The 25852-nt window shown below is 53.7% G+C and overlaps 1 protein-coding gene and 1 long non-coding RNA gene across 2 annotated transcripts in view; one reads left to right on the top strand and one right to left on the bottom strand.

The window, feature by feature from the left end:
• Positions 1-41: 41 nt before the first annotated feature.
• On the bottom strand, positions 42-23222 carry MSI1 (musashi RNA binding protein 1). The gene is given in 17 exon segments (XM_079150606.1): positions 42-1830; positions 2792-2855; positions 3299-3453; positions 4224-4292; positions 7006-7062; positions 8397-8477; positions 11629-11746; positions 12176-12198; positions 12201-12220; positions 12222-12255; positions 13634-13682; positions 17136-17228; positions 18770-18811; positions 21711-21795; positions 21897-21978; positions 22541-22581; positions 22749-23222. Coding segments are annotated over 16 exon segments (1263 nt in total). The 5' UTR covers positions 23021-23222; the 3' UTR covers positions 42-1830; positions 2792-2813.
• LOC306667813 overlaps positions 23121-25852 on the top strand; it is a 33512-nt gene continuing 30780 nt past the window's right edge. Inside the window, exon 1 of the long non-coding RNA XR_013765650.1 lies at positions 23121-23236. This is a non-coding gene — a long non-coding RNA (uncharacterized lncRNA). The remainder of the gene's footprint in view (positions 23237-25852) is intronic.

The following is a 25852-nucleotide window of genomic DNA, read 5'->3' as shown; positions in this document are numbered from 1 at the left end:
TGAACACATAGGGACAAACTGCTCACAAGCTCAGCACCGTTTTCAAATAATTTATTAGGAATTTAAAACTGAAAATAAAACCTGGAAAAAGAAGTTACAGATGTGGAGAGAAGAGACACCGGAGGGTGGTAACGTGCTGGCTTCAAAACACCATGTAACATCTTAAAAAAAAAAAAAAATTCCCCAAACAAATCAGAAAACAGAATTCCAGGGCCCTGAGCCCACGGCTGGGCCCAGCGGGGTGGGAAGGTCAAGGGATGGGATGAAGAGGGAAGCTAAGTCTCTTTGAACTCAGCTCAAATGTGTAGAAAATTAAAAATAAAAACCAATAAAATGCAGCTTCTCTTTTATTAGGAAACATTTAAAAAAAAGAAAAAAGAAAAAAAAAAAAAAAAAAGAAAAAGAAAAAACCAAACAGCCGCGCATCTCAGTAACAAAGATTATTGCTTTGTGTTCTCAGGGCTAATAGGTTAAGCACCTCACACGGACAATTAACTCTCCAAAGGGTGGATGGGTGGGGTGGGGGCTCTGATGGGGCAGGGAGCTTAGGCCTCCGGCTTCAGGCCTGGGGGAGAGGGACACAGAATGGGGACAGTGGGTGGGCACCAGCCCTGCCACGCCAGCCGGGTCTCCCTTCGTATTCATACCCTGAGCCGCTTTTTCCTTTGAAGGGGGCTCCGGGGTAAGGGGCTGCCAAGGGCCTCTGGCCACAGGACCATCCTGGTGGGAAACTTCAGTGAGAGAATTGGGGGTTCCCTGAGAAGCCCTTTGCTTTCCCCAGGCGTCTGTTCCTTACCAAAGTGCCCCCAGCTTCCACTCACGTGGAGTGGGGGCTCAGAGCAGAAATCGTAAAGGTCCAACCTAGGCAGGGGACAGGGGAGACCTTTGGAGAGCTAATTCCTTTCCAGCAGTGGCTCTGGGCAAGCCCTTCTCTTCCCTCGCCCCCACACTGGGTTTTCGGGTGAGCAGGCCCAAGGCCTTGACCCGAGGGCCTGAGAGAGTGGGCCTGCTGCGGCCAGGCCAGGCCTGCAAGCTTACAGTAACGGTGTCTGAGGAGGGGACAGAAGGGGGGTGGGGGAGGCCTTTGCCCTGTGGGGTCCGGGCAATGCCCTCACCCCCAAGGGGTCTTAGAGAGGGGTGGGGGCTTCACCTCACAGTATTTACATATGATACAGGACGGGATGGTTCCAGGGGCTCGGCCTGGCCTACCCGCAGCCCTGCCCTCCTCTCCAGGGCTGGAGGGAGGCGGCCAGGGGCCACACCCACATAGACACTTTGTTCTCAGCTGGTGGGGGGCACCTGGCCCCTTGCCCCCTGCGGCCTGGGGCTTCACATTCACAAACCTAGAAATAGTTTAAAAACGGTTTCTTAACAAAAAAAAAAAAAGAAAAAAAAAAAAGGAACAAATAGAGGAGGGAAAAATCAGAATAAAAAACAAGGGTAGGGGCTGCGGCCTGTGGCAGGCTCCCTCCGCCCTCACTCTAGCTATGCACAAATACAAAAGCCTTCCTGGGGGCGTGTCCTACAGGGCGCGGCGGGAGGAGGGGCCGCGAGAGGGGAGGGCCACAGGGGAGGGGCGACCGGCTAATCCAAAATAAATAAAAGCGGGCAAGGGCGAGAGGCAGGTGGGAGGGGTCAGGGCAGAAGGGGAGGTTAGTAGGGGAGCCAGACGGATGTCGGGGCAGCAGGGCAGGGGCCGGGGCCCAGGGAGTGGGGGGCAGGCAGTAGCATCCGAGTCGCTGCAAGGGGAGGGGGCGGCGGCTGCGGCTGAGGTGTCCCCACCCCCTCGCTGGCTCACTCGTGGTCCTCTGTCAGCTGCAGGCTGGGGCGCTGGGAAGACATTGGCAGGTTATAGGGGCCTCTGACCCTGCCGGTCCCTATGGGGTGGGGGTGTCCCTAGAACACATACACCCTTTCCCTCAGTCCCCTTGCAGAAGAGCTTCGTCCAGACTGCTTTCCCCAGATTCAGAGTGGCTGGATTTAATCAAATGTCACCTTCTCAGGGGGCACCTCTGAATCCTAAAAGAGTCCCTCATACGCTATTTAGGATTCTCCCACTTATTTGCTTCACTTTTGTCTGGGGGATGAGAGAAAACCTCATCTCACTACCCCAGAATAGGGCTTAACAGATATTTGCATGAAAGAGGTAAAGAATGAAATATCACCAATTCACAGGGGGCCCCACCATCCCCACAGACACTGATGACTGCAGAGTCCCATGTGCCAGGGGTATTCTATTTTATAGCTGTGCAATACCCCGATGTAGGTACACTAATGTATCTAATCACTCTCCTTTTGATGGGCATTATAATTATTTGCAGTTTGGGGGTATTTTGTTTTCTTTGTTGGACTGGGGACTGAACTCAGGGGTACTCTACCACTGAGCTACATTCCCATCCTTTTTTGTAGATTTTTTTTTTTTTTTTCCTCATTTGAGGGGCCGGGGATTTGAACCGCGGTCCCTGGGCATGCAAGGCGTGCTCTCCCAAAGGACCTATTTCTTCAGCTCCCCAGTCCTTTTTATTTGAGATAGTGTCTTGCTAAGATGCCCAGGCTGGCCTCCAACTTGCAATCCCCCTGCCTCAGCCTCCAGAGTCGCTGGGAGTGTGCCAACATGCTTGGCTGAGCAGCTTGTCCTACATTCATGCACCACTGCTAGAATAAACGACTGTCTTCCCCAGTAGACTATGGTTCTGTGATGACAGGGACAGGATCTGTGTCCCAGATGGGATCAACCAGGATCAGCTTCCCCAGTGCCACCCTTATCCCATACCTGTTCCCACCTTCTCACCTCCTGCCACCTGTCCCCTGCTTCAGTGGTACCCATTGGTGAAGGCTGTGGCAATCAAGGGACCCTGAAAAGAAAAGAATTAGGCTCCTAGAATCTTGGGGGAAATGCAGAAAGTTTAGGGGCTCCTTCTCTCTCCCACAGGAAGCCCCAGATGAGGCACCAATCCTTCTCTACCCTACTGTAGACTGGTCAAAAGATTCCAAGGCAGGGCCTGGGAACCTGAGCACCCTGGTTAATGCTAGGACACCTCTGAGCTAGACTCTAATCTCAAGAGATGGCGTGACTCCACGGGCACACCTCGGAGCCCACCGAGTGCTGACATACACAGGGTGATGATTAAACGTCTACTACGCCAGTGCTGTCCTCCACTGTTCCCCATGAGTGACACTTTCATTCTCCATCCATCCTCTCTTTGCCCTACCTTTTGCCAGAGAAGACAAACACCTCTCCCTCCCTCACTTTGGGGTCTCCCAAATGAGGTGGAGGCAGCCAGACCTGGCCACTCACCCCAAGACTGTGGCCAAAGCCGGTGCTGGGGGCGGGGCTGGCGGCACTGATGTAACTGCTGACCCCCGAGTCCTGGTTGGCTGCCCCATAGAGCTCAGCCATGGGGCCAGGGCTGGTGGTCCCCAGGAAGCCCCCTGTGCGGCTGGGAGTTGAACCTGGAGGGGGAGCCATCGTCCAAGGGTGAGAGCCTGGCAACCCAGAAAGAAGATGGTGATAGCCCCGGTGCCCCCTGTTGCCCCATGGCACCCCACCCAACTCTTCCCCCCCGGCCTTGACCCCTGCATCCCAGCAATCCTATGTGTCTACCCCATGGAGATCTCTCCACATTCCTTTACCCGCCACCCGACCCCTGGCCCCCATCACCTCCTGTCTGCTCGCTCAGTAGCCTCCCCTTGAGCCCCTTCAAACCTGTCCCCAACCCACAGCCCCGTGCATTTTCTAAACCTGACCTCTGTCACTCTGCTGCTTGAAATTTCACTGCCCCCCTCCCGACTCCTGCACTCTCCCCATGCAACTGGCCTCCAAGCCTTTGCACAAGCTGTGCCCCAGGCTAGAAACCCTTTTCCTCTTCTTGGCCTTTAAATCTCAAGTCAAGAGGCCCTTGGCCCGGGAAGCCTTTCCTGACCTTCCTCAGAAGCCCCAGCTGGGAGCTCCCTCTGGCACCTGACTCCCCCCAGAGCAGAAGCATCCTTTGGTGTTATGGCCTTGTCCCCAACAGCCTGTAAGCCCCAGAGGGCAGAAGCCCTGTCAGTGTCAATCCTGGCTGGCTCACTGTGCGGGTACAACACCCAAGCCCAGTACAGAGTAGGTACTCAGTTAACACTTAAGTGAATAAATCAGTCCCTCTGTCAAGGGATAGCAGCAGCCACCTCATCTCCTCACTGCCATTCTCTGCTCCCTGCACTCCAACCCCAGAAGGCCTCACCTGTCCCTCGAACCACAGCTGCCGCCGCTGCTGCCGCCGCCATTGGTCCATAAGCAGTGAGAGGAATGGCTGAAAGAAAAGGTTTGAGCACCTCAGCGTGGCCAGAGAGGGGCAGCGAGGGATGAAGGAGGCCCCCAACCTCTGGGCAGAGGCTCTTCCTCCTGACCCTGTCTCAGTGCATCCCCAAGGCCAAGGCACACGAAGCTACCTTGGGCCACCATCCCATGCCCTGATGTGATGGGTAGAAAAAAGGCAGGAAAGAAGAAAGCTTCCCAGCAAGCAGCTCAGCCTCAGTTTCCCCCCGAGACTCAAACGATACACTGGAGCAACCTGTGGCTCACAGAGGGTGGCCCCCTGAGCTGTGTGAGCATTCAGTGCGGATGCCCCTTCTCCTTAGCACCCTTGGTACAACACAGGTCATGTAGCCCAGAGGTGACCAGAAGGTTATGTCCCTCTTCCCAGCCAGTGACTGACTGGGTGGGGATGCAGAAAGCCAGGCCCAATGCCCCAGCCTGCCATCGACTCTGGTGCATCAGGGCTCCAGAACTCCCCGTGGAGTAGGCTGAGGGCAGACTCCAGCGGAAGCCAAAGCTTTGCTGTGCCCCTCAGGGCCTCCCTGGCCACCCAGTCAGTAAATCACTCCTTCCCCAAATTCTTTGAGCCTCTTTTCAGTCAAACTCTCCTCAGGCACAGGGACCTTGCAGAGGGACCTGGCTCTTCCCTTGTCTGTTTACCTTACCCCCACCCAGACACCTCATACCTTTCCGTCTACACAGCAGGTATTTAATAACTGTCTGCTGGAGGAGCAGACGTGACCTCTGCTTAAATAACCTGTTGGCTTGAGCAGGGAACTCCCTGAGGCTGAGGTGAGTATCCCCACTGCGGCCCCAGAAGGGGCTCCAACCCCTGTCAAGCAATGGTCTTTCAGGATTTGCATTTGGCAAGCCTTAGGCCATCACTTCCCCCCACAAAAGTGCCCCTTGGGGCTGTTTGGGTGACTCTGGTCTTGAAATGACAGACCTGGGGCTAGGGATCCAGACAAGGCCCCCCAGAATCCTTGGCAAAGTCATTGGACTGGGAGATTCAAAATGAAGACTGTAGTTCCTGCATCCTGGAGAAATCTTTCCCAACCCCTTCATACAGCTGGTTCCTTGCCACGCAGAAGTCACCTCCTGAGAAGGCTTCCTTGACCATCCTCCCCCAGGCAGTGCCTTGGCCAACCCTAACCCCTCAGGACAGCTCCCTGCTCTGTCTTCCCTGGGGAACTTCTCACCCTCATTTACCTCTAGAGTATCAGCTCCCAGAAGACAGGGGCCTTGTCGATTTATTTACTGTAGTGTCCCCAGGGTCAGGGCCAGCATCAGCACTGGAAATATGTACTGAATACATGAAGGAAATATCCAAGTCCCCTTTTCTCCACGACAAGAGAAAAGTTCGGACCCTAGATTCCCAAGAATTGCTAGCCACAGAACCTACTTCCTCCCTGGCCAAGATAACAATAAAGCGGACACCTCTTGGTCTGGTCTGCCAGGGGCAGGGCTGGGGACTGGGTGCTGAGGTCTGTTTTTTGGCCCATACCACAGAGGGAAGGCAGAGAATGGCCAACCTTAGCCAGTGCTTATCACAACTGTAAACAATGACTTCTTTGTATGCCATTTGCTTTCCTGTCTAGCCCACATGCTCTGTGAGAGCAGGGTCTGGCTCTCTTCTGTCCCTGTCTGCTGGCACATGCCGCGCATAGTAGGTCCTCAATGCATGGTTCTTACTGAATTAGAAAGGAACTGCCCTCCTCCCGATTGCTGTCAACACCCCTCTGCTCAAGGTAGAGCCACTGTGTCTTCCGCCATCAGGACTCTCCTCCCTCCCCTTCCTTTATCCCTTGTCTCTCTTCCCCCGCCCTCTTCCTGGGGGAACCCTGAGCACCCCTTGGAAGGAAGGTCTCCACTAAAGCAGCATCCATGCTCACATCCTCCACACACGGCCAAGATAGGGGAGAGTCTAGGGGTGGGGTGGGGTAGAAGCAGATGGGACAGAGAAACCCCTTGTAGCCCCCTCCTGTGTACAAAGCCCACCCCCTCGGCCCGCCCAGCTCTGCAGCTGAGCTGCTTGGCTGGAGTGAAGGCTCCAGCTGGAGAGATGGCCCCCAATGGCCAAGCACCTCCATCCAACTTTCCCAGCAGTGACAAACGGGCAGACCTAGGGCCAGATTTGGCCCTTGGATGGGTTTCATTTGGCCCCGGGCTATTTTGATCATTTGGAATTTGTTGTCAGTATTTTAAAATGATCGAAAAATTCATAGGAAAGCAAAAGGTGGGTTTCTGGCTTCTCTAGAAAAAGGAGATGGGCGAGTAGTGGGTGTGCGTCCCCTTCCACCAAGGACGGGCTCGCACGGAGCGCAGGCATGCCCACCACGCAGGTCCAGAACTCCCCCACCTTCCCGCCAGGGCCCGCTCGGCTCTGAGTACGCGATCCTGGCCACTTCACTGCTGGATCCCAGAGCTTCTGTGGTGCCTGGCGCACGGGAGGTGCTGGGTAAATATTTGCCAAATGGGTGAATGAGCGATTTTGCCTCCATCTGTTTGGCTTGGCCCTATACCCCACCCTTAAGGGCAACGTAGCCATACAGACTGGCCAGTGCCCAGGCGCAGTCTGTTGTGTCCTCCCAGCCAGGGGGCTGGTGGGCAGGAGAAAAGAGTCCCACCGGCTCTCCCCAGGAAGGTCCGTGGGCCCTCCTCTTTCTCCCCACGTGGCCTATGAGATGTACGAAATCCGAGCGACTGACCTGTAAGCTCGGGGAGGACTGGGGCGCTCGGGAGAGGGGTCCGCTCTACACGGAATTCTAAAATGAAACGTAAAACAGCTTAGGAAGAAGTATGGGAGGCCCCTCAGACATGGCCCAGGGAGGACGAATGTACCCACAGGGACACTGGGTGAGGGGACAGGCCATGCACAGGACCCAAGAGCTGAGGATGGGGAAAGAGAGTCCCCAGCAGGGAAGGGAGGGAAAGGAGACACAAAGCAGAGAAATGGAGAGAGAACACAGGTAGAGTTGCCACCTAAACCCTAGGCTCAGGGCAATGCTGGCGCCAAGACTCTGGGTACTTCTTTAAAGGAGTTGCGGAGAGTGCTCAGGTAGCATGCAAAGGGCCCAGGGTTCAATCCCCAGCACCACCAAAGAGAGAGAGAAAGAAAAAAAAAAAAAAAAGGCTTAGAATGGAACCAAAGACACCTTCCAGAATCCTCTGCTCTCTCTCTCTCTAATGGGGAGGAGAGAGCTACAGAGGCAGCTTTAAGAAAAATAACCCTAACCCCAACCCTTTCCTTTCCAAACCTGTTTTCTCATCTATGAAATGGGAATAATCATCTCTCCCATGGAATTATTGGGAGGATTAGACAACATAATGTATATAAAGGATTCCAAGTTAAATCATAGCCCAAGGGGCAGAGGATACAAGTGCTTAGGAACCCTTCAAATAAAGAGGACCAAAAATGGACTGGGGGTGTAGCTCAGTGATAGACCAGTTGTCTCAGGTTCCATCCCCAGCCCTGCAAAACTAAATAATAAACAAATAAATTGCCTTGCAAAAGTTTGACATTTGATATTTCAAAAACAAATTGAATAGTCATCATGGAATAGTCCAGAACTTTGCTGGGCTTCCTGATCCTTTTTCAAGGTCTAGTGTTACCTTTATGTTGAATCACAAACCAAGGTGGTGATTATAATGCTTTTAATTTGTTTCTTGGCATTTAGAGTCTCAAGAGGGCTTGTGTGACCTTGAAAGGGCTCCGCAGAACACCTGGTCATTGTAAGTGCGTCCCTGAAGGCACAATGCACAATGATCCTTAGGGAGGGTGACCCTGCTGCCAACCTGGTGTCCTCTTTGGTGGAAGTGGCAACCCCAGAGTTGGGGAGAGGGGGTACAGAAGGCAGGAGGCAGGCAGAGAAGGACCTGGGAGAGAACAGTGCCATGCAGGGCCACAGCAGGAGCCTCTGTCCCCAGCTTCTGGGGAAGGGGCGGGTGGGGGAAGACCCTCCTTCATCAGACATGCCCTTCCTTCCAAGCCTCCAGCAGGCAGACCCCCAGCCATGCACCCCAGACACCACCCTGAGGAGTCAGACTACCTGGGAACCGGGGACATGCTAGCAACAGAAGGACACCAAGCAGGACTTACCGGGGAACTGGTAGGTGTAGCCAGGGGCAAGGCCTGTATAACTTCGACTGGCATAGGTTGTAGCTTGGAAACCTGGGTAACCTGATGGGGCAAAGGGGCAGCGTCAGATGCTGTACCCACAGCTCAGACCCTGCTAGGAGAGGAAGGATCTGAGCCAATCACTTCCTCCTCCCACACCTTGTTATCATGAATAATCCTCAGTCATGCTTTCCAAGTACCTTCAGAATGCCAAGCCCTGTGCTAAGAAGTGTATACTTTATGATCTCATTAAATCTCAAAAGCAAATAGTACTATTAATAGCCTCATTTTATTTACTTATTTGGTACTTGGGATTGAACCCCGTGACACTTAACCAGTGAACCACATCCCCAGTCTTCTTTTTTTCCTTTGACACACGGCCTTGCTAAATTGCTGAGGCTGGCTTTGAACTTGCCATCCTCCTGCCTCAGTCTCACGAGTCGCTGGGATTGCAGGTGTGCACCACCATGCCCCAAAAGCCTCATTTTATAGACAAGGGAACTCAGGCTCAGAGAGGTGATATTTACTAGCCCAGAATATTCTAAACCCCTTATCAAAGCCCTTCATGCTCTGATTCCCGCTCCCCCTCTCCCTGCTTAAGCCACACTGGTTTCCTTATTGTTTTTCAAATCCAAGCTCATCTCCACCTCAGGGCCTTTGCACATGCTGTTGCCTATGCCTGGAACACTCTTCCCCAGATGAGCATGACTGAGTCCTCATTGTACAAGTCTCAAAGAGGTCTTCCCACAGGAGTGCACCGTCCCAGCAGTTATAATCTTTACCAAGTCACCCTGGTTTTTTCCCTTTCATAGCACTGGTGATCACTGTCTGAACTTATCTCATGATTTCTTCAAGGGCTGATTTTCTGTCTTCCCAAAGAAAAATCCTATAGTTAGTAAAAATGGTGCAGCTGGGATTCAAATTCAGGTCTGACTGGCTCCAATACTCCTAACCACTAATCTCACTACTTATTAGAGGTTTTCTTTTTAAATGAGGGTGAAATCAGTTCAAGAAATACTCAAAAAAAACAAAACAAAAAAACCTTTCTCAAGGTACAAGATCAAAGGAGGCTAAACAGACAGGAAAATTAAATTCGAAATCTGATTCTGGTCCAGATCTTGTTCTGGGGGACAAAAGTTAGTATGTTATACAGAGCACCATTGGCAGGGTATGGTGGTGCATACCTGTAATCCTAGTGACTTGAGAGGCTGAGGCAGGAGGATCACACATTTGAGGCCAGCCTCAACAACTAAGGAGACCGTTAGCAACTCAGCAAGAAAAAATAAATAAATAAAAAAGGAGTGGATGTAGCTCCGTGGTAAAGCACCCGGGGTTCCATGCTGGGTATGGGGTGGGGGGAAGCATTATTGATAAAATTAAAAAACAGAAGATAGAGTAGATGAATTTTCCCCCCTCAGTGCTAGGGATCAAACCCAGGACCTTTCACAAGCTTGGCATGTGCTCTACCACAGAGTCACATCCCCGCACTAAATGAAAATAACTGCATCAATATAAATTGATGAGGTTGACAATTATACTGTGGTTATGTGAAAGATCATCTCTAATCTTAGGGAAAAAGGTAAACGACTCACATGTGTAATTTACCCTCAAATGATCCAGGGAAATATCACATGGGCATGTAACACACACACACACGCACATACTATGTGTAAACACACATGCACAGAATGAAAATGACAGATGCAGCAAATGGGATCAAACAGTAACAGGTGAATATGATACAACAGTACATGGATGTTCTTTTATGTTTTTATGTTATTCTAGTATTTGCCACTCTCCTGAGAGTTTGGAGTTACTACCAAATAAAAAGTTTAAAAAAAAAAAAAGCTTCAAGAGAAGACTGTGCTGCCTTTGTGTGTGTGTGGTGCTAGGGATCGAACCCAGGGCCTTGGGCTTGCAAGGCAAGCACTCTACCAACTGAGCCATCTCCCCAGCCCCAGACTGTGCTGCCTTTGGAGGGTGCTCTCGTCCCACCTGTCCTGTAATCCCAACCCTGACCTTCTAGCCCCTGCCTCTGAAGTCTCCGAGCGCCTCTCTGTGCACCCCTCCCCCACAGCAGGCATAGACCCCCTCCCACTGTCCTCTATGCACATCTTGCCTTTACAGGGAGACTGTGAGCTTTCTCAAATTTACCAGGCCCAAACTGTGACTGATCCCTGCTAAACTTTCAAGACTGATCGCAGCCTTTACCTCCCCCAGGGAGCCTCCCTGACTCCCATGTGGGTCTAGGTGGCTCCCTTGGTTCTCCCACAGTCCCCAAACACTCCACGATGACAGTGGCCACTTACTCCCGTCTCTCACTTAAGAACTCCATGAGGGCAGGTCCTGACCTCAAAAGCTGAATGAAATAAATTTTTGCAGTGGTTATCTGAAAGAATATCTCAGGACTGGGCTTGTGGCTCAGTGGTAGAGCGCTTGCCTAGCAAGTGTGAAGCACTGAGTTTGATCCTCAGCACCATATACAAATAAATAAAGGTATTGTGTCCATCTACAACTAAAAAAAATATTTAAAAAAGAAAGAATATCTCTAATTTTAGGGATAAAGGCAAAAGGGTCATGATATGTATAATTAGGAATAGAAATCAGCTGAATGAATAAGGAGAGGCAGCCTTCCTTTTGCCTTCTCACGTCCTCTGTCGTTGCAAATGCTGTTCTCCCCCTGCCCTCCCTAACTGGCTCTGACTCAACCTGCAGGCTCAGTGTAAATAGTACTTATTTTCCATTTTCTCCAAGTCTTGGTCAAGTTCCCTGTGACCATGCTCCCTTGGCACCCTACTGTCCACCTAAGTCTATTTGTCTTCTTTCTCACTTGTCTGTTCTCACAGACCATAACTCTGAGAAAAGTCATGGCTGGGATTCCTGGAATACTGCCTGGCCCATACAGGTGCTCAGCACCTATTTACTGAATAGGTGGATGGATGGAAAGAGAAAGGATGGATGGACGCAGGAATCAACTAATATGGAGCAGTTGGGCCATTCTTCTGGCTACCACGAGAGGGCAGCACTCCACAACCAAACCATCCCACCTTGGGCAGGACTGCCAGCCCTGACAGAGAGGCCTGGCCTCCACTGCCGCCCAATGACTCAGACAGGAGGGCAGACCACAGAAGAGATGCAACACCCACACAGCCCCTGGAAGTCCCCGGAGTAGTTCCGGGTAGAAAGAAGCCGCAGGTGCAGGCCTAGCTCATACCCAGCATGCCGATTCCCAGCATGAAGGCGTCCATTCCATAGGGCATGACTCGAGACCTGCCCCGGGCTGAGCCCGTTGGCGACATCACCTCCTTTGGCTGAGCTTTCTTACATTCCACCTGCAACAAGACCTGATGGTCAGTCCTTCCTCCAGCTAGGGTCACCACTCTTGTGAGTCCCCAGCAGAGCCTTTTATTATTAATTCGTAGTTACCATTTATGGAGCACTTATTGTGCAAGGTCCTGCGTAAAGGCTCTGCATGCAGTAGTCACTGAATGTTTGCACCAAGTCTGTGATGGAGGTGGTATTATGGGCTTCCCATTTTACAGATGCAGAAACTGAGGCTCAGAGAGGAACCCAGTTAACCGGTGACACTGCTTCCCTGTCTAGATTGTCAAGAGCTAAGAGAACCAGCTCTGCCCTGCTCACTTCGGACACCTCCCCTACCCGCACACCGCACCTCTGGAACCCTAGGGCTTCCCTGGATGCTCGCCTGGAGCCCCCGCTCTCTCTACACTTTGTTACCTTGCCATCCAATTTCAGCTTACCATTTTGTTGTTGATTTCATGGAGTGGATTTCACACACTTTTCCCGATGTCCTCGCTTTCGAATGTGACAAACCCAAACCCTAGAGGTTGGACAAGGGGCAAGGGCAGGGTCAGAACCAGGGCTCATGGTCAAAACCCAGCCCCAGGCTATTCCGATACCACAGATCCTCTTGTGGCCAAGTGTCTGAGAGTTAATGAAAGGCTCTGCCCACAGCCTAGGATTCTCTCAACTACCAGCTGAGACAGGGTATCAAGTCCCAAATTACAGATGAGCAAACCAAGGCTCAGTGAGGTGAAGTAACCTGCCCAAGGTCACACAGCAAGTTTTGAAAGTGGCAAAGCTGCCACGAGAATATAATTGTCCCTCCGATGGAGGGGGATTGGTTCCAGGATGTCTCACAGACACCAAAATCCGTGCTATGCTCAAGGTCCCTTATAAAATGAATTATTGCATAGAACCTGTATAGCCTCCCTTATACTTTCAATCATCTTCTAATACCTAATTCAACGTGAATCCTATGTACATAGCTATTATATTGCATGGCTGAGGTCAAAATGGGCAAGGAAAAAAAAAGTCTGCACAGATTTAGCACAGAATTTTTTTCTGAATATTTTTGATCCACAGTTGATTGAATCCAAAAACAGAAACTACAGATACAGAGGACTGATGTACACTTAGCATGCCTTCTCTCTCCCTCAGATGCTTACCAAGGAGGGGAGAAAAGAACACCCACGGACAAACTCACACAAAGGTGTACATGCCTGAACATACTTTCGTACACAGACACACACGCCCCTAGGCACCCATCCTATACACTCATGGCACCCTACAACTCCATAACGTGCTATTGCCCCAACAGACCAGACACACATATTCAGGCATGCGCACATGCCTGAGCGTGCGTGCATACACACATGGCCCAAGAAAAACTAAGAGGCCCAAAGCCCTGAATCAGCTGAAGACACTATCCTGTCTCCTCATGAGCATGCCCCAGGGGCTACAGTGGAATTTCTCAGAAGGTCCTTAAGAGAAAAATAACCAGGCAGATCAGAGTGTGGCCCAGCTGCTCACAGGTTCAGGGCCAAAGGAGCTGGGGGACAGTGGCAGAGCACTGGGGCTGTGAAGTCAGCTTGACCCTGGGGCAACCTGGCCTAAACTCTGGTTACCAGGAACAAGGTAAGCCTGGCAGGGGCAGAGGCTGGCTAGGGAGGGGGCGGAGGGCGCCATTGGTGGGAAGCCTGTCCTCCGCTCTGCAGATTCCAATTCGGGCAGTTTCTAGCACAGGAAACTCGTGGGACAAAAAGCCTTCTGTAGGCCAGGCCGGGAGGAGGATGCAGATCCTCAGGGATAGGATGTCAGGAGAGGAGATGCAAAGGGCATGCTGTGACCTGCACCCCCCTCTGGCTGACCACAGGCCCCAGAACCCAGCCTTGGGATGGGGGAGGGGACACAATCACCGCGGTGCCGGTGGGTGGTTTTGTCGAACATCAGCATGGCATCATCCACCTAAAACACAGCCTGCCATAGAGGATCCACCAGACACCAGGGGCTCCCTTGACCCACTCCCCTCTTGCCCATGACAGGCTTTCCCTTAAACCTGTTCCCTGTTCGGGAACAGCTTTCCAACTGCAACCCCACTCACTGGACACCACAGCACCCCCTAGTTAGTCACCAGGTTCTCAATGCATCAGCCTACATTTATCAAGCTCCCAATAGGTGCCTGGCACTTTCCCCATCATCCTAACACTTCCTGCAGGGGGAAATCCCTATTGGGTAGATAAGAAATGGCTCAGAGAGATGAAGTTGCCTGCCCAAGGTTACACAGCAAGTCCTGCACCAAGACAGAGAGGAGGTGGCACAGGGCAGGTGCTAGAGGAGAAAATATGGGAGCAAGATTGAGATGGTTTAGGAAAAGCCTCTTCTTTTTTTTTTTGCAAAAGGCCAGGCGGACAGGACAACAGCAAGACTAGACTCCCCTCTCCCAGTACAGATCTTTTCTCTAATTGAGGTTTCCTTTAGCTAGAGGCTGTAATTAAAGCAAGTAGAGTTCAGTGCCTGGACTGCTTGCCTCCCACTGTCTGGGGGAGGGGAAAGGATTGAGGAAGGGGAGGGTCTCCATTAGCCAACCTCCTCTTGAACCTCAGTCATCTCTCCTTGCTTCTCAGCCATTCTCTCAGACATGAAGGGCCAGAGGCTGCTCCACCTTCTCCTTCTTCCCTGTGCCTGGATCTGCTGTCTCCTCCTGGTCTCTTCACTAGGTCTGATTCACCCTTGGTGAAAATCAGGGGCTGCCTCTGATCCTCCCCAGGCACATCCCACTCTAGCCCCGGATTCTCGAGCAAATGATCAGTCATCCAAAGGGTGAGGGAAAACTTTCCTCAGGCCACAGGGCACAGCCTCTCTCCCACCCCATCCTTTCTTCTACTTCCCGAGCCCTTTACCCTGCCCTAGTCAGGGGCCATCCCTGCCTCATTAAAGTAGAAAGTGCAAACTCTGAAGGTGGTCCTCCAGCTCTCCCTAGGCATCACCTAAGCATCCCCTGTACCAGAGGGGAAGAAAGTACCCTGCCTAACAGGAGACAGAGGGGTTTCCTGGAGAGCCTCAAGAAGGAAATGGACACCTCCCCCTCCCAAAGGGCTTCCTTCCCCAGAACACTACAGCAAATGCCATCTCTGCCACCCCTCCCTGCCGCCCACTCTGAGTCCCAATCCCCAATCAGCTGGACAGAACACTGAGCTCAAACACATCTTCCCCATCTCTCACTTAAGCAATGGAAAACAGAAACCCAGAAAGGGTTTTGATCAAAGCACAGGCTTTAAGTAGGACAGGCCCAAACTGGAATCCTGGGTCCTGTATTTGCTGATTGGGTAACCTTGGGCAAGTGGCTTTAGGTCTCCGTGACTTTGGTTCCTCATCTGTGAAATGGGCATGGGAAGGAGTTAAATGAGATAGTGCATGTATAGCTCTTAACTCACAGCCCCTGGATTCAGTAGGGTGCTGAATAAATACAACTGTTATTATTATCTTTATTATGGAGGAACTTGCCCACGGTCACTAGAGGGAGCAGCCCAACACCCTGGCTGGCAAGTTCAGGACCGTGTCATCTGTGAGCATGATCACCATTCCGCTGAGCACCTTGACTTGTGCTCAATTAATTATTTTTTGAATGGATGAGTGAATGAACAGAAGAACCAGCCACACCTTTCTCCTTATCCTACAGCTTGGAGTTCTTGCCTGATCCACAAATTTGATTCAGGCCAAGTCCACAGTCTTTCCGACCTTCTTCCACTTAACCTTCTCAGTCCAACATCCCTGGTGCCCCCACAACCCTTCACCTGGGCCTTGGCTGGACCGACCCCAGTGGGGCACCTGAGGTTGAGGCCAGGGCAAGGAGCAAGGCAGGAGAGTGGCTGGGGGTCCTGGGTACCCCCACCGGTTGTCCCCTCCTGGGGCCAGTGAGGTGAGGGAGGCTCCCGGCCCAGTGTCCTTAATAGGCTTTGGTCTCCATGGGAAACCGGGGGCAGGGGGGCTCTGGCGGGGGGAGGGGAGGCGCACCGAGGCCTGCTGACCAGTGGGAGCCGCCAAGTTCGGCGGCCGCTAAGCCTGAGTGGCAGCCATGGCGGCTGACCATTGTTCCCCCCTCGGCGGCGGCCCCTCGATCCGGGCGGGGGGCCCCCGCCGGCGGGGCCCTTGGCATTCCCGGCTGTCCCCCCTCGCTCCCCTGGCAGCCTATTCTCCGGCTCCCCCTGGCCTCCCCGGGCCGGTTTCACATGCCAACGCCGATTTAGGCCCGAACAAAAGACGCGGCCGCTGACGGCTTCTCCTGGGGCCCGGTTGCCATGGCAACGCCGGCCCCGGGGGCAGGCGGCCTCCAATCACAGCTGCTGGATCAGATTAGTGCGAGCTCTAATGCTCGGCGCTCAGACACAAAGACCACCCCGCCGAAGCCGAGCCGGGCCTGCTGCTTCCCAGGAGCGCCCTTCCTCTGGGGCCCAGGCCCAGCCTGCCCAGCCTCCTGGACCCAGGTCCCCAAGGAGGTGCCTGAGCCGAGGCCTCTGCCCCCACACGTCAGCATCCGCGGCCAGGGGACCCCCCAACCCGCCACAGCTTACAGTCTATTTCTCTAGCCATCGTCCAGCTGGGCCTGCTGGCGAACGAAATGCCTTGCTGGGAAAGTGGAGACCCAACCTCTAGCCACTGTCACCTAAAAGAAACACCAGGGACCTGGGTCTCAAGCAAAGCCAGCCCTCTTACCTCACCAGAGCAGGGATTTGGAGCCCTTTCCATCTCCTCATAGGACCTTGAAGTTCATATTGCTCACCTTTCCAGGGACACCCCATTGTCTGACATTGCCACACTGCCTATCTTTCCATAGCCTACCTCTTCTTAGGCGCCCAAATTAAGGTTTGATACAACCCAGAACTGAGAGCAAAGTCTTGGTCAGATCAGAATTTGGGGGTGCTTTCTTCAGTTTCCCCCAGTACCTAGCAGCCCCTCAGCTCCTGCTCCAGGCTCTCCACCTGTGCAAGCAAGGTACTGAGTGCGATGGGGACTCTTATTTATTGCCTCCTTATCATCCTCCAGGAAGGGGTGGGGGGATGGTTACAACCACCCATGGCCTGGACAGGTGCAAACTCCCAGGAGGCCAAGGGGTGACTGGATTGAACTGGCTACAGAAGCACCCCCTCCCTCAGGAGAATGAAGATAAGCAGGAGAAAAATACAGAAGGGCAACAACAGGGACATTACTGTGTGGCTTCACTCCCTGGGGATGTCAAGAGTCAGAAGCCCATAGATGGGCCAAGAGCCCAAAAGGTGGGTTGGCCTGGCCTCACCTGCAGGACACAGCTTCCCAATAACCTTTTGCAGGAATCGGGCTGACCTGGCTGACCCGGCTTGCTACTGACCACTCCTCAGCATTTTCAGCCCTTGCAAGCACCCACCCCCAGTTAAGACCCACCTTCCCGAACTGTTCAAAATATTGCTTCACATCCTCCACTGTGGTGTTCACTGAGAGTCCCCCCACAAAGATCTTCTTCGTTCGAGTCACCATCTGTTAGGGGAGGGAAGGAGAAAGTGGGCATCTGAGGCCTGTGGCCTACCGCCACCAGCAGGGGCTGGAGCCCCCCTGCCAGGATGCCAGCTGACAAGCTCTCTGTGGCCCCAGCCTCTCAGAAGGCCCCCCACAAGCTCCACCTTAGAACCCCACCTCTAGGCTTGTCACAGGCAGCTGTGCATCCCACATCCTGACTGTCTTGAGTGTGCCCCGCTCCCTGGGGTCTATGTCTGGAAAAATCCCTTCCCAAAGGACTCACACAGGGAAGGGGGCGGGTCAGTGACCCAGACCCACGGCCTAGCTCCAAAACCCCACCAGCCCTCCTGGGAGATGCCAAGGCCATTGCAGGGTCTCCCTGAACTTAACTCCGACATTTTCCTCATCAACCTCTTCCCAGCCCAACCTCTGGCAGCCCCGTGGCCCCAGCCCTGTTTTAGGAAGAACACATGGTCCTAATTACCCCAGGAGCGCATGGCTAATCCGCGGCAATTCCCAGCCCCATCCTAACACTAAAGCACCTTCTGTCACCAAACTGCTTAATGGAATTAACCCAATTCCGACCATGTGCTCCCTGGTGCGGCTTCCTTCGAATACCTGCTCCATAATTGCTTTCAGGCCCTCTGCTGGACCTTTTCCAGAGATGCCCCTTTCTTGTCTCCTAAAACTGTTCCTCTCCCTCTACCCTGGCAGAAGTTCTGGGAACCTTGATGGAATTCACTGGCCAGAATCATAAAGCATCCTCGTTTCCACCAACTTCTGATAAAGGGGAAACAGATCTCATGGAGAAGCACCCAGTCCTAGGACATATGCTAAGTCAACAAACTCAGGGGTCCTGACTTCCTGTAAGTTAGCCCTTCCTCCTGCCCTCCTATAGTGGAAGACTTAAGAACTGGCTACCTTGCCAGGAGACCTAGACTCGAATCTGAGGCTTCTGCCCTGCACCGCAAATTTTGAGTGCTCTAGTGCTCAACTGCTCAGAAATCCATTTTCTGTATACACTGTCCCTCTCTCCAGAACACCAGGGAAAGTTACCTAAGTGGAAAGACAACAGGTGACAGACCCCCATGGTTCTCCTCCCCGTCTGCAAGTTCAACACACCTCATGCCAGAGGTAGGAGGGTGACTTGGGAGGTCAGAGGAAAGTTCCCTGGCCCAACTCTAGCTCAGCTTCAGTGGGCAGGGCAAATTTGCCCTGTGTTTGCTCTGCCAAGGCTCTGGGCAAAGAGGCTGTGACCTACGAGGTCAGAATTAGACTCGGGGTCCAAACTGTACTGGCTTCAAATGCAGGACAAAGAATCCCCTGAGCGGTTTCCCATTCTCTGCACACATGCAGTCCTCTTTCCAGAGCAGGTTGGGAAGATGCAAAGTGTCTTCATTCCACAGAACAAGGACATGAAGAATCCCCTCTTCCCACACCCCACTTATCCAGAAACACTCCAGAGGTTCCAGAAGCATCTGCCACCAAAAAGAAGGCTGGGGAAATTTCTGCTCAGAGTTGCCCTCAGTAACAGCGCTCCTCCCAGCCACCAATACACCTACCTTAGGCTGTGCTCGCCGAGGAAAGGCCACCTTGGGGTCGATCTAAAAGAGAAGGGAAAGGTAGACAGGGTCTTGCTTATCACACCTCAGATGGTAGGACCTCTCTCATCTCAGAACACAGAGGTGACAGAAACCACAACAGCCTCAGACAGGAAAGCATAATAGTTAAGCATGAGTTCAAATCTCACACTGCTTCCCTGCTGTAAGACCCTGGGCATGTTGTTTAACCTCTCTGAGCCTCAGGGTCACCTGCAAAATGGACAAATAATAATATCCCCCTCAAAGGGTCATCTGCAGATTATTTGAGATAAGTCATACAAAGCACTTGGCATGGTGTCTAGCTCAGGGCAAGAACCAAAAGTAATGCCAACCAAGTCTTATTATTCCCTTAAGTATCAGGTATATTGAGGGCCCTCCTTTCTGAACTGACTTCACGCAGATACCTGTCTAGGTAAGATATGAGATTCTGACTTTAGAGGCCTAGCAAATGGAAATACTCTTTGCCTGAAACAGGCTACAAGATGAGAGTTCATAACTGCCAAGAATAGACTCAGTTGTTTCTCCAATACCCTCCAGTCTCTAACAGCCCTCTGAGAGCAAACAGCTCCTGATAATGCAGCCAGGCTCAGGGTGAGGCAGAGTGCAGTCTTTGGTGACATGAAAGGGCATGGGACTTGGACTTAGAAACTTTGGGCTGCTTGCCAAGCCTGTGATCTTGGTAACTTGCTTGCCCTTCTGAGCCTCAGTTCCTTCATCCGCAAAGTGGGGACAATCACACCCATACTTCCCAGGGGCAGCTGTAGGGAATCAAATGAGATAACATGGGTGAAAGCAGCCCTTTGTAAACTGGCCTTCATTGCACAAACAAAGGTGCTATACCAGGAGGCCACCTTTGCCCTCTGCTGTGAACAACCAGAGGGAAAAATCAAGATGCACCTGGGTACTCCTGGATACTCCAGCCATGCCGACAAATAGCAAGAGACAAGGGCACGAGCCATTATGATTAACATAGGACCTTTGAGGCCAGGTCATGCCAGAGTGTCTTGCCACCCGCATGGGTGGACATCATTCAGAAGTTCACCAGCCAATCCCAGAGAAGATCTATCTTTCCCCAAAGTTCCTTCTGTTCAAAACTCAGCCTCATTCTAAGCAACTGGCTCTGGCTTCCCTCTGCTTGAATGGCACAGACCAGGAACCAACATCCTGCAGGCTCTCCCACTGGAATCTGCCCACAGAGATGGAACCTCCACAATGCACACTAAGCCAATGACTCCTCTCTTGCAAAGGCCCACTGGGCTCTAGGGAAAATCAAAGCTTCCCATTGCCCCTGTCTGTTGTTGATTTCATACCTCTAGGACATTTTCATCCTTCTGTTTCTCCCAGAAGCAGCCTCCCTAGCCACTAACACACCTTAATCACTTCCCCTACACAGATCCTGATAGGAGACAGTACCCAAGACCCACTCCCCCAGACCCATGCACACCCAATCCCTGACACACCCCACCTCCACTCTGCCTCATGGCTGGTAACATAAATAAAACCCAACAAGTAAATAAAAGGTGAAAGTCAGAACCCAAAATAGATTCCCCACAGTAAACCTCCCTCCCGCCCCCTTCCCCAGCTCAGAGATGCCAAACACAGACAAAGCCCTTGCCCTTGGCGAGTCCCAATCTCCTAAGGATACCCATCTCACCATCCTTCCTCCCTGTCTCTCTCTTCACCCCTATCAATCTTCCACTCCTCCAGTCCCCAGCCCCAGTCCCTAAATCTCAGCTTCCTGAGTGCAGCAGAAGCCATCAGTGCATTCTGAGGACAGGGGATGGTAGGAGAACAGGCAGCTTGATGGCAGATAATCACCAAAAACAATAGGCCACTGTCTCTCCTTTCCCAGCCTGGGTCACTCAGGCTGCGCCAAGAAGATCCTTTCAGAGCCCGCAAAGTCGAGGCCTGGCCTCATTTGCTCATTACTGTGAGCAGGAGTGGGAGCCACTGGGCAGAGATAACAGGAGCTGGGGACAGGCGGTAATTTAACAAATTCTTGGGCACAACCAGCCATTGTTGCAGGTAAACAGGAGCCAGTGACTGACCCAAGCAGGGAGGCCCAGGGACAGGGGGAGAATGGGGGAGTGTGGAGAGAGGAGATCACACTGTCCCAGCCCCCTGGCAGACAGACACCCCCATCACCCAGTAAGGCCCTCCTCGATTTTCTCCTTTTCCCTCTCCCCTTGAGCTAGCCTCCGCCAGCGCCCCCTGCAGGGTCCAAGACACTGGGGAGCAGTGGGACAGCAGCAAATGTTCCAGGAGTTTGAATGGCCAAACAAAACAGCTCCTCCTAAGATCAAGTCTGAGAAGGTCTTTTTTTTTTTTTCTTTTTATTCCAATCAACCTAGCTAGCTTCCTCCTCATAAATCCCCTTCATGGTCAAAGCGGTCCGTGTCTTCTACACAAAGCAAGGAGCTCATTGACCAAAAGTCGGGGGAGGAGAGAAAAGGGGAGGGAGAGGGACTCGGTGATGCTTTGCCATTGGTCTGGAATGGAAGGGGGGGTGTCTCGGAGCCAAATAGTAGTTAGAGTTCAGAGAAGCCACCGGGTGGGTCATTGCAGCCCTGACTCACGCAATTTGGGATAGGGGAGGGACCCAGCCCCACCCCAAGCTCTGAGGCATCAAGATTAGTACTTATAGGGAGGAGGTGGTGTCTACTTCTTCCCTCACCAATACTGGGGGGAGGAGGTGTAGCATCTCATCGCAGGCCTGGGATTCTTCTCCTTCCTCTGCCCCCAACTCTAGTGACAAAGTTTCAGAGCATGGCAGACCTCTTACTCAGAAAATTCCCTCTTTCCTCAAGGACCTCGTCCAACTGTCCCCTGGGGAGAGTCCTGACCCTCTCCTCCGGCAGCCTCCCTCTCCCAAAGGACCCCCAAAGCCCCGAGGGCCACTCACTGTTTTGGAGTCGAGCTCGTGCCGCGATTGCGCCAGCACTTTATCCACCCCCGCCTGGTCCATGAAAGTGACGAAGCCGAAACCCCTGCGCGGCGTAGTGAGGGAGAGGCAGATGGTTACAAGGCAGTGAGTGGCAGTGGTGGAGGGGGGTGAGCCGGGAGCAGGAGGAGCGGGTGAGGGGCTCACCTGGATCTCTTCGTCAGGGGGTCCCGCATCACCAGACACTCCTTCACCTCCCCGAACTGGCCGAAGTATTCGCGCAGCCCTTCTGTAACCACACACCCGCCTTCGGACCAACCCGGGCCCCGCGCCCTTCCCCCCTCCCCCGTCCTTTGCCCCCGTTGACCCCGGCGCAGCCCGGTCGCCCCCGTGCCAAGCTGCCCGCGCGCTCTCCATTGCCGGCACCCCCTCCCGCCCTCGCCCGGCTCTCCTGCAGCCTTGTGGCGCCCACCGGGGCCCCGAGAAGCCAAGGGCCAAGCTCGGCTGGAGGGGGGACGGCTCCGGCCGTGTTCCCGCCGCTCCGGGAGCCGCCTCACAAAAGTTTGAGCCGCAGGTGCGAGCGGAGTTGGCGCTGCCGCCGGCGGGTCCCGGGGGCCCGGCCCACCCCCCGATGCCCCCTGAACCCCTCAACTGCTCCCCATCACCCGCTGGGCCGTGCGCGCTAGCAGATAGCCCTGCGCTCTCGGGGCCCCCCGGCGGGGCGCGAAAGAGGGCACGAGGGCGCCCGGGGTCAGCAGGGCGCAGGGCCGGGCTGGGGGTGTCCGGGTTCTGGGGCGCCGGGGGGTCCGGGGTGCTCTGCGGGGCCGGTAGGCGCTCCTGGGCTGGCTCACCCTGCGTAGTCTGCCAACTGAGTCCCCCGATGACCATCTTGCTGCGGGAGGAGGAGACACAAAGGGCCCGCGTGAGCGCCTGGCGCCGGGCGCAGGGGCGCGGGCCCGGCCCGGGGAGGCCCCGGCCCGACCGGATCGGCCATGTGGCGGGGGGCTGGGGCGGGCGCGGGCTGGGCAGGCCGCCGGGCAGGGCCGGGCCGGGCCGTACCAGGGGTCGTGCGGCGAGGCCGGGGAGGCGAGGCCGGGCTGGGGCGCGTCAGTCTCATCGGGAGCCGCGGGCGGCGCGGGCAGCGGAGCGGCGGCGGCGGCGGCGGCGGCGGCGCTCGGCGCGGGGCAGATGAGGAGCGCGGCGAAGGGGGCCGGACGGACAGGCCATGCTGCCCCCTCCCCGACCCGCTCGGCGGGCGGGCGGGGACGGCCGAGGGGAGGGCCCGCCGGGGGCCGACCTGCCGGCTCCTCCCCCCGCCGCCCTGCGCGCATAAAGCCCCGCGCTCGCCCGCGCGCCCGGGCGCCCGCGGAGGCGGCGGCGCCGGGACCCCCTTTCCGCCGGGCTCCCGGGTCCCCCGGGATGAGAGAGACACCGAATCCTGGTGCTGGCCGGGACCAGGGCGCGGCCGCACCCCCCACCCACACCAGCGCGGGGGCCGGGCCGCGGGAACGCCCTCCCGGAATGAAGCGCTTCCCGGTGCCTTCAAGGTAGCTCGGCTCCGGATCGGGAACCCCCCCAGTCCTCCCTCTCAGGTCCCCTCTATCCAGAATGGAAGCGATCCCCCATCTCCCTGGGTCGGGGAGGAGATAGCCCTAGTGGCCCCAAATCCCCACCCACTCCAACTGGTGAGAATCCTTTACCCCAGTCGGAGCAAGAATCTGCCCTGGAGCCCCCAGTTTCTTCTGAATCTAATTTAGAGTCCCCCCTCAGCGGCTCTCAGCCCACTCCCTATATCCCATATCGGATTTGGAGAACCCCCTAGTGCCTCGCGTCCCGAGTGGGAAGCTTCCATCAGCACCCCGGTAGAAACGATATCAGTTTCTCCCTAACCTTCCTCGACCCTTGCTGTCCAGAGCACGAATCCCACTCAACTCCCCCAAATCCCTCTGTCTGCACTGTGGCCCCTGTGATCTGTAGAGCAAATCTTCCGCCCCAAGCCTGGGCTCCCAGTTTTCCGCCACCCCACCCCCAGTGTGAGGAGTCTCTGCTGCTTCACTCCCTGGTTCGCTCTTGTCAGCCCCATTCAGACTCCTGTCTGGATTCAGGAAACCGGGTGCCAGACGCTCACCGCCCGCTCCCCACCGAGGCCCGGGAAGAAAAGTCAGTTTCTCCTAGAGCCTCCGGTGTCCAGTTTAGGATCCTGATGGCGTGGTGGTGCACCTTACCCCCAAATGGCCCACTCTTTTGCAGAGTTCTAGCTCCACCCACTCCGGTTGAAAGAACCTGAACTACCTACCCACTACATTTGGAGTTACTTCCCTCTGTCGGTCTCATTTTGAGGCTACTCCGCATGAGGGCAAACTCCTTCCTCCCCACTCCCATCTTCAGGGACTCTGGGATCCCCCAGTGTTTCACCCAAGCCACCCCACCCACCCCAAAACCTTCTTCCCTCCAGTCTGGGAACAACTTTGAGAAAGTCCATTCTGGATTCCCATGGAAGCCGGAGACCACTCTCCTTATAGCTCCTTCCATATCCGAGCCCATCCCTCACTTTCCTGCTGAAACAGGCTGAGGCCGGGTCAAAGCAGGAGGCTAAGGCAACTTACATCCACGCCCATTCCTTTCTCTGTTGGGGGTTTCGGTGCCACAAATGCCCTTCCTTCCGAACTCACCTCCCATTCCTCCCCATCTCCCTTCCTTAAATCCACCCACTATAACTCCGTGTCACCCTTAGTGACAAGTCCTTTGCTGCTTACCTCCACGTCCATCCTGTATTCAACTACCTTTTATTAATGTGTGCCACGGGACTCTAGGCATCCTAACCTTGCGCCCTAGGAGCGTGCCCATCCCCCTCCTCTTAGTACACTTTCCCTCTCCCCACCCCAAACACCACACATTTAAAATGTGAGAGACTCACATTAATGGTTTTCTTGGGGACCTTCTGCAGTGCTCAGCAGGTGTATCCTGGCACCCTGTGCGCATGGCACTACAAACAAATTTGCTCTTTCCTGTTTGTATTCTCCTAATCTTTCCCAGTTTCTCAGCATCCCCTGGACTGGGGATGGGATGGCATTTCTTAGCATCTCCACACAACATCAGGTGTGTTCTGGGAGAGACACGGATGAGGGTCAGCAGGTGGCACCCCCAGTGTTAGGGAACTGACTGCACTAGGTCTGAACTTCAGGTTCTTTCAGGAGAGATGCTGAGAGGGCGGAGCTCCACATGTCCATGAGATTGATTTGTGTGCTGGTGCTATTGGTAGGTGGCTTGGAGGATAGGATATGGATAAGGGTCATTTGTTCAAAACCAGCCAAGACTGTTTAAGAAGTAGATTGCGCTGGGATTCATTTATTAGCATCCTCATTCAAGACTTCAGAGGAGGAAGCATCTATTTCCTTTTGTCAATAGCCTGGTTGTAGGACTTGGACGTAACAGGTGGGTGGACTTAAGAGAAGTCCCCTCCCCCTGTAGATTTATCTCCACCTGGCAGCTCCAGTCCACTTTGTTCCCAGTAGAGGCAACAAGTCCTTCTAGGGGGGCCCTTACAGGACAGTGAAGCTGTCTAGTAAGCTGAGGATCTCAGTAGGATCAAGGGAAATGATCCACAGAGCAAATGGCCCAGACTCCAGAATTAGGGAAGCATCACTCAGAGAATAAAAGAATAATTTGCTTCATAAACTTTGTAAATCTTCTTGAAAAAAGACAGTGAAGCAATAATATTATGCCCAAGCACTGAGATGATGAAACTTGGCATAAATATTTATTGTATATCTTTTGTGCGCCGGTACTGTCCTAGGTGCTATATTACCAGCCCCTACTCTACAAAGCTTAATTTCTAGAGACAAGAGTCAGATAAATTAGGCTCACTGGTAGAGTACTTTCTTAGCATGCATGAGGCCCTGGTTTGATCTCCAACATGGGGGGGGGGAGCAAAAAAATAGTTTTATTAAGTACTATAGACAAGGGAGGGGAATAGGAGATGGGAGGCATAGGGGAGAAGGTGGTATGCAAGTTTAAATCCAGAAAGTGCTCATAGGGAAGGTGATGGCGTTAGCAAAGATTTGCTGTTATCCAGAGCATTCATTTTAGCAGAATATCTACAACTCTTACGTGCAATGACAGTTGATATTCCCAGTTTGACTTTCACTTTCTAAAACTGGTTC

The sequence above is a fragment of the Sciurus vulgaris genome (genome assembly GCF_902686455.1).
Source record: "Sciurus vulgaris genome assembly, chromosome: 8".
NCBI classification, from domain to species: Eukaryota; Metazoa; Chordata; class Mammalia; order Rodentia; family Sciuridae; genus Sciurus; species Sciurus vulgaris.
The sequence above is the reverse complement of the archived record's forward strand: the minus strand, read 5'-3'. Positions and strand labels throughout refer to the sequence as shown.